Source organism: Coregonus clupeaformis, chromosome 1 (assembly GCF_020615455.1).
Source record: "Coregonus clupeaformis isolate EN_2021a chromosome 1, ASM2061545v1, whole genome shotgun sequence".
In the NCBI taxonomy this organism is placed as follows: domain Eukaryota; kingdom Metazoa; phylum Chordata; class Actinopteri; order Salmoniformes; family Salmonidae; genus Coregonus; species Coregonus clupeaformis.
The window spans coordinates 24,198,668-24,210,110 of NC_059192.1; the positions used below are offsets into that span (position 1 = coordinate 24,198,668).

An 11,443-nucleotide genomic window follows, 5' to 3' on the forward strand; every position below is an offset into this window, starting at 1 on the left:
TAACCAGCTTCAACCCCTTCAGGGGGAACATAAACAGAGTCATAGGCTATTAGGGTCATACAGTGCCTTGCAAAAGTATTCATCCCCCTGGCGTTTTTCCTATTTTGTTGCATTGCAACCTGTAATTACCTGGTTCTCAACTATGGGGCCTAGGATCCCAGGAGGGCCTCAGCGAGCTTTCAGGTGGTCCCTGAAAAGCCAGGGAGAAAACTAACAAATAGAAAATAACAGCAGTAAGGCCATAATATCTCACATCTGATGGAAGAGTACTGTTTAACAGGTATTAAAATATTTAAAACAATGTCAATTTTCATATTTTGAGTGTTGACAACGAATACCAATACAATTTACTCGAACATAAAAATGTAATCTCTGAAGTAGGGGGTCCCCAGATTTTCTGAATGCATTTTATAAGGGCCTCGGAACAGAAAAGGTTGAGAACCACTGGCCAAGAGGTTCAGGAGGTAGACTAGTAGATGGAAGGTTGCTGTTTCAAGCCCTGGGCCGGGCTTAAAAACGGAACTATGGGAACCTGAGGGCTGCTGGTCTCTGATCCCAGGTGCCATCTCCTACCGTAGTGGCCTTGAGCAAGGCACTTAAGCACTAAAACTGCTCTCTATCCTTGAGTGCTGCTCCGTGGCTGACCCTGTGCCACTCCATGTGTGTATATTTGAGTTAGGCAGAAGACACATTTCTATTTCTCAAATGGACAATGAAGTATATATTCTATTCTATTTTATTTTATTCTAAGAAAAAGTATCCTATAGCTGGCAGCCGCAGAGTAATCCACTTTTGGGCAGCCGCTTTTCCCCCACAGCGACAACCAGTAGAAATAGCCTAGGGGGGAATTTAACCCACAACCTTGGTAATGCCAGCACCTTAGCCATCTTTGCTCCCATCCTTTGTTATAGGCTATAACAAAAATTATTTCATAATAATGATTAATTTTTCATAGGGTATTTCAATATTCAGCATAATCTGTTGTAATGGTCATGGTAACGGAATAAAGCAAAAGGAAAGTGTTTGGAGCTTACAGGCAGACAGGTCTGGAGGAGCTGCAAAGAGCTAACCAAATAAAAATGCAAGTATTGTAGACCCTTAAACATTCATCTTCATCAAGAGTCGGAGTCATTTCCTTCAGGGCATACATCTATATCAGGACAGACATAGGTCTACTCCAAGTCTCTAAAACAAGCATTCATCAATTCATTTCATTTGATTTATTTAGCCAGAATAGTCTACTCAGTAACAATTGCCACTCTTTTCCAGGGAGTCCTGGAGCAAAAAAAATAAAAAACAGACGACCGAGCTTGATTTGGTTCTATTTTGTTATTTTCCCATTACAGAGTATAGATTAACAACATGTCACTTGTTTTCGATACTTAGTGATTCCTGCCAAAACCAGCATCTGGATCAGCATCTGGATCTAGACATCTGGATTCTCTTCCTATTTTGCACTGGACTGTGGTCCGCAGTACTGCTCTATGTCTTTATTTTCTGGTAGTTAATTCATTGATTGAATGTCTTTGATTGGCCAGAGTACACTCACCTGGTTTCCCATGCAGGCCTGTATCAGTCCCATAATAGAGGGGAAGATTGAAAACCAGCAGTGTGGACCTCAAAGCCTGTATCTGAGAATATTTGTCAATAGCTATAAACCAGATCATTTTGGCATTCATATTATTTCCTTTGAAAAGGTTTAATGTTAATATTAGCATAGCACTACCTGAGTGTCCTGCATTGATGCTTCTTATTTATTATGCTCTGTATCATGCTATCATCAAAAGTATATAGGCCATGGATATTACAATACAGCATAGACAATATATATAATATATTATCAAATTGAAATGAGTAGGGCTATTGTTGCATTGCTTTTTCACTCACTACGCGATGCATGCTGGCACATATTGGACACCTGGGTCCGTATGTCTCCCTCCCCATGTCACGTCTCCTCCCGTTGCTCCCCTCCGGCGCTCTGATTCGCCGGTCTACTGAGCCACCGGTCTGAGCACACCACCTCGGCAACACCGGAATGGAAACCCAACGCACCCTAATCACCTCTAGCGCACCTGCACCTCATCATCTCATCACCACCCCTATTTAGCCCTGGACTGTTCTGGATGATGTTGTGTGTGGTTGTTAAGCTTCGTGTCGTTTACTCTATCTTTGTTATTTCTCTTTGTCATTGTTAAGTAAACCTTGACCTTGTTAATTCCTGCGTCTGCATCCTGCCTCTTCGTATACTCAGTCCTCGTCACAAAATCACACACCAAACAAAAATGGATGCAGCAGGAGTTTCCCAGTGCCTTGACCAGCACCAGCAGCAGCTTGCCCAGTTGAACGCCGCCATGCAGAAAGTGCTCCAAACTCTGCATAATCTGCCCAGCGCTCCGTTACACCTCAGGGAGCGGCGAGTGCCACCAATCCACCTGTTCCAGTGCTATCACCCACTCCTGCGGGAACCCTCGCCCTACCTGAGCACTATAACGGTAAACCTACTAAATGTAGCGGCTTCCTGCTACAGGTTTCCCTTTATCTGGTGCGTCAGCCTGGGGTGTATCCATCTGACCAAGCCAGGATAGCGTTGGTGATTTCACTTCTTAAAGGAAAGGCGCTGTATTGGGCCACGGCAGTCTGGGACGGAGAGGAGGCAATGGCACTTCCCTACCCCACCTTCCTCGCTAGGTTCAGGGCGGTGTAAGATCATCCCACGGAGGGAAAGGACGGGGTGAGCGTCTCCTCCATCTAAAACAGAGAGAGGGGCCTACGTCCGAGTATGCTATGAGCTTCCGCACGGTGGCGGCGTCTTCCGACTGGAATGAGTGTGCTCTGTGCACAGCCTTCAGGAGAGGCTTACGGGAGGACATCAAGACGGAACTCGCATGTCGGGACGACGAGATGGACCTTGATACCCTCATCACCACATCCATCCGTCTTGACGACATGCTGAGAGAGAGACGCCGTTCCCAACACCTCCCGGAGCCTCGACGCTCACCCCATCTGAGCTATGGAAGCCGCCCTGCTTCCGAGTCCTCACCCATGGAGGTGGGCAGCACCCCCTACACCACCACGGACCACAGATCTCCTGGTGGCTCCCTATCTAGGCGGTATGACTCCCGTCGCCGCTCCGAGAGTGTTACATCAGCTCCTATCACAAAACCATTGTTTTTAGTTCCCATAACGGTGACTGGTTATTCCTTCTCTTCCATTTCTACCGCAATGATAGATTCCGGATCAGCAGGGAACCTTATAGATAGGGAGCTGGTCTCTGAATGGGGGTTGCCCACCGTGCCACTACCATCTCCGCTACACGTCACCTCACTGGCCGATAAACCCCTTGGATCAGGCACCATTACGCACGTCACTCTCCCCATCACCATTCCCACACTACCAGAGCACCATGAGGAGCTGCCATTCCACATCGTCACATCGCAGTGCTAGCTGTGCCACTAGAGATCCTGGTTCGAATCCAGGCTCTGTCGTAGCCGGCCGTGACCAGGAGACCCATGGGGCGGCGCACAATTGGCCCAGCGTCGTCCAGGGTAGGGGAGGGAATGGCCGGCAGGGATGTAGCTCAGTTGGTAGAGCATGGCGTTTGCAACGCCAGGGTTGTGGGTTCGATTCCCACGGGGGGGCCAGTATGAAATTTTTTTAAATAACGTATGCACTAACTGTAAGTCGCTCTGGATAAGACCGTCTGCTAAATGACTAAAATGTAAAAATGTCACATCACCCCTTCACCGGATCGTCTTGGGATTGCCCTGGCTCAGACTACACAACCCCACCATCAATTGGAGCACCAAGAGGATCACAGCCTGGTCCACCTCATGCCGGAAGACCTGCCTGCCGGTGGTTTGTTGTTCCACGTCAGTGGAGAGTCCGGAGTCCGCCCTCCAGCCCAACATTCCACATGAGTATGCAGATCTCTCCGATGTCTTCTCTTCATTAAAGGCTACGTGTCTCCCTCCCCACAGGCCCTGGGACTGCGCCATTGACCTGCTGGAGGGCCAACACCCCCCGAAGAGACGCATTTACCCCCTTTCCATGTCGGAGACTGAGGCCATGGAGAAGTATGTGGCAGAGACCCTGAAACAGGGGTTCATCAGACGCTCTACCTCCTGCCTCCACAAGCTTCTTCTTCGTGGCCAAAAAAGACAGAGGACTGAGACCATGCATTGACTACAGGGGGCTGAACGCAGTCACCACCAAGTACCGGTACCCCCTCCCTCTGGTTCCATCGGCCATCGAGCAGCTACGAGGGGCCCTGTACTTTACCAAGTTGGACCTGAGGAGTGCCTACAACCTGATCCGAATCCGGGAAGGAGACGAGTGGAAGAATGCATTCAGCACTACCTCAGGCCACTATGAATACTGTGTCATGCCCTACGGCCTCGCCAACGCACCTTCTGTGTTCCAATCCTTCGTCAATGACGTGTTCCGGGACATGCTGAGTAGACAGGTGGTGGTGTACATCGACGATATCCTGATCTACTTGGCTACATTCATGGAGGACGTCAGGGACGTCAGAGCTGTCCTACTCCACCTCCGGGAACACAGCCTGTTGGTGAAGGGGGAGAAATGCGAATTCCACCAACAGGCCAACTCCTTCCTGGGATACCGGATCAGTCCTCAGGGGGTGTTCATGGAAGGAGTGAAGATGGACGCCGTCAGGTCATGGCCAGTTCCCACCACCATCAAGGGTCTACAGAGCTTCCTGGGCTTCGCTAATTTCTACCGGCGTTTCATCAGGTCCTTCAGCTCCATTGCCGCCCCGCTTACCTCTCTCCTTAAGGGTGGGCCTCAGAAGCTGGCCTGGAACCCTGAGGCTGACGCTGCCTTCAAGAGGCTGAAGGAGAGTTCACCACAGCGCCCATCCTAAAACACCCAGATCCATCTCGTCCTTTCATCCTGGAGGTGGGCGCCCTCCTCCTCTATGCCATTGGAGGAGGGCATGGATGCGGTCCTCTCCCAGCGGCACGGTAAGCCAGAGAAAATGTATCCCTGTGCCTTTTTCTCTAAAAAGCTTACTTCCGCAGAGAGGAACCGCCCAGGATCCCAGAATGTGAAGGCCGACGCACTCTCCAGGATGCACCATACCGGAGAAAGGAAGGATCTGGGGGGTCCTATCCTGCCCTCGTCTCTCATCGTTGCTCCTGTCGTTTGGGATGTGGACGAAGACATCTGCCTGGCGGCTCAGGAGGACCCAGCGCCTGCCAACGCCCCTCCGGGGCACGTGTATGTACCCACCAGTGTCCGTGACCGCCTGCTGATTTGGGCACACACCACCCTTACGGCAGGGCACTCTGGTATTACGCGCACCCTGCATTCTCTAGCCCAAAAATACTGGTGGCCCACCTTGGCTTCTGATGTCTCCTGCTACGTCAACTCCTGTTCCGTATGTTCCCAAACGAAGACTCCTCGGAACGCCCCGGCAAACTAGTTCCTCTCCCAGTGCCTCAGCGACCTTGGTCACACCTGTCCATAGACTCTGTCACCGACCTTCCACGTTCTGATGGCTTCACCACAGTCATGGTAGTCGTAGATCGGTTCTCCAAATCATGCCATTTTTTGCCACTAACTGGTCTTCCTTCTGCTCTCCAGGTCGCTGAGGTCCTGTTTCAACAGGTCTTCTGGCATTATGGACTTCCGGAGGACATCGTCTCACTTCCGGGTATAGGCCTCAGTCTAATGGGCAGGTGGAGCGCATGAACCAGGAGCTGGCAGGGTGAGTGGGCGAGGTTTCTTCCCTGGGCAGAATATGCCCAGAACTCCCTTGTTCACTCCTCCACGGGGCTCACTCCCTTCCAGGGCATCCTGGGGTACCAGCCGGCCCTGGCCCCTTGGACACCCAGCCAGACCAACGCGCCCGCTGTCGACGAGTGGTTCCACAGGGCCGGACAGGTCTGGGACGCTGCGCATGTCCATCTTCAGAGGGCCATTCGTCGGCAAAAGGACCAAGCCGACCGCCACTGCAGTGAGGCCCCTCTATGCCAGCCTGGTGATTGTGTCTGGCTGTCCACAAAAAACCTCCCTCTCCACCTGCCCTGCAAGAAACTGAGCCCCCGGTTTGTGGGGCCGTTTAAGGTCCGTTTAAGGTCCTCCGGCGGATAAATGAGGTATCATACCGGCTGCTCCTTCCCCCTCACAGCCCTGGACTGTTCTGGATGATGATGTGAGGGATTGTTTAGCTTCGTGTTGTTTACTCTCTTTGTTATTTCTCTTGCTCATTGTTAAATAAACCTTGACCTTGTTAATTCCTGCATCCTGACTCTTCGTATACTCAGTACGCGTCACACCCCAATTCAAGATGGATGCCCTGCCCAATTCAGAGTTTGGACAATTACAAAGAATGCGTGGCTACTAAAGATCTTTATTTCTTCTCAATACATATTCCTTAGATTAACTACATTGATGATGAGAAATTAAAGCCACACATCAGTCTCTAAGTGCCCTGTCATACAGTGACAACATTGACATAATTGTTAACTTCTCTATCAATGCTCTGTCTTTTTTTGCCCCTCTTTCATTCCACCTTGTCCTCCATCTGCACTCTGGTGAGTCTGTCTGTGCCACCTTGGGCACCACCCATCAGTATCCATGCCCACTAGTCCTGCCAGGCATGTGGGCATCTCTAAGCTAGGGGGCTCTCTCAGAGCACAGCCCTGATTATCTCGGTTCAATTGACTCATTTAAGCAATTGTACCTTGGTGGTCTATGTGGTTTACTCTATGGTTTGGTGTGCAATTAACATTAATTCTGTATTTTATCTGATTGTAAGAAGCAGTGATATATAAAATCCCTGTTATGTAGCCTAAATGCATAGCTAGGCCTAAATAGATTAATAAATAATGGGTGTCCATTGTTATGCTATGATAGAAGTGAAATCGATCTTAAAAACGACATCAAACGAGAACATTTCCTTCCTTCTCTCTCCGTTTTTGTTACTCTCTTTCTCCTTCCATTTTCATTGCCTCTCTCTCTCTTTCTGGCTGTGTGAGCGCGAGCGCGGTGACAGATGGCGAGTCCCTCTTCCCTCGGGAATGCAATCTCTGTGAATGCGGGCGCATGTCAATCACCCGCGCTCATGTGATGGCTCTTGCCAATGACGTGCCAGCCATATGGCCTGGCATCATAGCTGGTATGTAACCCACCCAGCCCTGGTAGAGGATGCCACACTACTGTCTCCGTGCGTTTGGGGTAGGGATAACACAGCGAAGAAGCATCGAGCTAGGCTACAGCCTCACCTATTGGAGTGTCCGTGCAGGAGGGGTGTGGACTTGGACTGGCCACCCGGAGATGGTGTAAACAAACGCGCTTTCGTCCCTCACCGAGCACCAACACGGCGGTAGGTTGAACATTTTGGGATGGTCCTAAACGAATTATGGAATTAACACCAACGAGAGAATTTACACAAATGTCGAATGGAACATTTGTTATTTCATAACATTTATCTTTAGAGAAACAACTGCGTATCTTGGGCATGAATCAATTTATATTATTCAGCGATATAACGCTGCTCCGCTCGTTGTTTTATCTCCTATCAAGTGTGGCAGATCTAATCAAAGATACCATTTAATTTTGCTCCCAGCTCTTTATCTAGCTATCATTTAATGTGAACACTGGAGGGGATTGATCCCACAGCGCAGATGACTGTATTTAATAACCTAGCTAAGCATTTAATAAACTATCAATTCGACATACATTCTCCTAAAGATCTACATGCATTATTCTAACCATATTGCAACCATATTGCAGGCTTATCGAAGGAGCTGTGTCATTTGCTTTGAGAGGGGGTTGGGACACTTTAAATCTTATCTCCGTTTGAAATGGAGACATTTCGGGACAGAACCTAAAATCAAAATAAAAGGAAAGGTAATCATGGTGTGTGCGTGTGTGTGTGTGTGTATGTGTGTATGTGTGTGTGTCCATGCAGAGCACTATGGGAGTGATTCTCTATAGAGTTACATGTAGGTTAATTGACAGGTATTGGTTTGCGTTAATTACATTATACTTATATAATTAGAAAAATAAATCCACGCACTAACATGCACAGCTGGGCTCATTAGCCTACTAGAGGCATTACGTTTTTTTTAACATGATCACAATATTTTGAACTCTAAAAGTAATTTAAGAACTATTTTCTAATATCACTGTTGAATGATTTATCTAAAATATATTGATTGATTAATGTATTTATTTGGCATGATTTATTGTGGACTTGGTGCCTGTTGTGCCAAGATGAATAGAGGGTTAGCTGAAGCTTCTTGTTTCGAAGTAGAATACTTTTTAGTCTATCAATTCATTGAGGAGCCTCGTGATTTTCTATTTATTCCGATCATTAGAAAATCTGTATTCTTATACATAATTAACCTGTTAATTGTAATTAGGCCTAACTCTTAGCGTAGTTTTCCCCAGCTGATTTTATTATATTTTTCCAAATCCCGATACCCTCCACAAATCTTTTTGAAAACTGAATCTGCTTGATAGTTGTGGTGTGGTAGTTTACTAATTTTGAAAGGGGAAAGAAAAGAAAACATAGGCTATTTTACCAGCTAATCTGAAATGTCATATTGGCATAACCATTTAGGTCCATCACATATGCGTGGAAATTGTTCTAATTCAATGCAAATAACAATTAAGTAAAGCGTGAATATTATCAGAAATGTGTGTTCATTTATGGGTATATTTGAAAATGCCACAATTTATTCTGCCTGTGTTGGAATGTGGCCAGAAATAGTGGGGGGATGCGGAATGGGGTGAATGGGTCTACCCGACGCCCAATGTGCCCCATGGGACCTTATAATAGGACCAGCACCGCAGAAACATGCTGTGAGAGGGCACGCCAAGGCACGTGCACGGGGAATTGGGGAAGAGCTTTCGTTGGGTCGCGTCTGTCGCCCATCTATAGCAACAGAAACCCCCCAAATGTGTAAATGTAGGCTACAGCTGTTAGCCTACAACTTTAATTAGCCTACAAGACGTACAAAATTACTAAGATTGAAATATTTAATAATATGTTATTTTTGACGAATAATCAAAGTAATTTTTGACTTATGAATTAACAAGATTTCTAAAAGTATTGTTTTTATGGAAATACATTGTATTCTTATTATACATTAGCATATTATATTACAGGCCTATGGAACTTGGCTCAAGTGCACTCATAGGTCTAAAGCTCAGTTGGTAGAGCATGGCGCTTGCAACGCCAGGGTTGTGGGTTCATTTCCCACGGGGGGCCAGTATGAAAAATGTATGCACTCACTAACTGTAAGTCGCTCTGGATAAGAGCGTCTGCTAAATGACTAAAATGTAAATGAAAAGGAATTTTGAATTCTGCGTTCAACTATTAAAGCTTATATGCCTATAAACCTTATTCTCTGACAGTATTTTTATTAAATATTTTTACATTTTTGTTGCATCTCGTCTGTCAATCAAAATCAATATTTGTATTTAAAAAAAAATCTATATTCGGATAATACATAGCCTATTCACTTATGCACTGTCTGAAACTACTTCTCTATGACCTAAGTTCTCATCTGTCTTGTGATGTTTTCCAGTGCCACCATGTTGACAAGGCTATTCAGCGAGGTTCTGCCGGATGTCCAGAAGCTCTCGGGTTGGGTGGAGGACAGCGAGGGCGAGGATTCCAAAACCAAGGAGGACGACCTGGATCACCTGGAAGACGACGACTTGGATGACGGCGACGCCAGAGAGGGAAGCAGCCGGGATCAGTCAGAGATGGCTGGGGATGACGACGACGACGATGACGTCGACGATGAGGATTGTGGGGATGAGAACGAGGGGGGAGACAAACCCAAAAAGCGCGGCCCAAAGAAACGCAAGATGACGCCAGCAAGGATTGAGCGCTCGAAGGTGCGGCGTCAAAAAGCCAATGCACGAGAGAGAACGCGCATGCACGATTTGAACTCTGCACTGGACAATTTGCGTAAAGTAGTCCCCTGTTATTCCAAAACGCAAAAACTCTCCAAGATAGAGACGCTGAGACTGGCTAAGAATTACATTTGGGCGCTCGGAGAGATATTGCGCAATGGTAAAAGGCCAGATGTGGTATCCTACGTGCAGACACTGTGCAAGGGCCTATCACAGCCCACCACGAATCTAGTTGCTGGTTGTCTGCAGCTCAACTCTCGGAACTTCTTGACAGAGCAGTGTCCTGATGGGGCCCGGTTCCATGTACCCAACTCCTCTTTCTCCGTGCACCCTTACTCCTACCAGTGTCCCCGTCTGTCTAGCCCTCAGTGCCAACCCGGCTCTAGTGGGCATATGAGGACCCATAACTACGGCTACGGCGACGCGGTCTACCCAGGGGCCGTCTCCCCGGAGTACAACAGCCCTGACTACGAGGGCCATCACAGTCCGCCTGTGTGCGTCAACGGAAACTTTTCCGTGAGGCAACAGGAGTCTGTGTCGCCAGATGCAGACAGGAACTATCACTATGCTATGCACTATTCTGGACTGTCTGCATCTCGCGCACCTGCTGCCCACGGCCTAGCGTTCGGCCCATCAGGAGTGCGCAGCGGTTCCGCGCACTCTGAAAACGTGCCGCCGCCGTTTCATGACGTTCACTTACACCATGACAGGGCGCCCGTGTACGAGGAACTGAACGCCTTCTTCCACAACTGAATCCTCCAAAACCCGAACAAACCTAGCGGACCCCTAAATACCCAAATGACAATCCTAATGTTATAATAGCCTACCCATTTTGACACTGGATGAGGTTTTTAGAGGACGGGAGATGGGGTGCCAGGAATTGAGAGAAAAAGCCCTATATTGTCAATGTTGGTCCTCTGTTTTATTGATGTCATTCCTGAACTATCATAATGTACATTTTAAGGTGTGTCAGAAATCAATATCTCCAATCAAATGTCGACCTGTATGCAGAATATGAGTGCAATCAAAACAAATGATGTATAGGCCTACATGAACGAAACATGCTATGATTAAAAAATAAAACAATATTTTATAACTGTCTGACATGCGGTGATTGACCAAGGGGGTGGGGGGGGCTTACTGTAGACAAGGACTCCATGATGGCATCATCACAAATGAATGATTTGGGTACATAGGCTATTGCACGTACATAGACTAATTCATAAGAACTGAGTTCATCAAAATATTATTTCAGTGACAACAACCACTTTCTGCAGCAGGTTCGTTTCCAAATCCATTATTGAAACGAATAACAATTTATCATTCAACCGACCAAACTTGCAATCCCTGTTTTAGGAATAGGCCTATAGTCTAATCGTTTTTTCACCTAGTTTTTTCCCCCATCTGTGTTTTACCCCTCAAGTTTAATGGAGAGATTCGACCAGCCCTTCATGTAACGTTATTCATCTCGTTCCACCCCCCCTCCACCCCCATCTGTGTTTTACCCCTCAAGTTTAATAAAGGAGAGATTCGACCAACCCTTCATGTA

General features: G+C 47.3%; 1 protein-coding gene across 1 annotated transcript; it reads left to right on the top strand.

Moving 5' to 3' along the window:
* Positions 1-7,106: 7,106 nt before the first annotated feature.
* Positions 7,107-10,995, top strand: LOC121557987 (neurogenic differentiation factor 2-like). Its single transcript, XM_041871479.1, has 2 exons — positions 7,107-7,348; positions 9,561-10,995. Exons 1-2 carry the CDS (start codon positions 7,122-7,124, stop codon positions 10,645-10,647), a joined length of 1,314 nt encoding a protein of 437 aa, XP_041727413.1. The 5' UTR covers positions 7,107-7,121; the 3' UTR covers positions 10,648-10,995.
* The last annotated feature ends 448 nt before the right edge of the window (positions 10,996-11,443 follow it).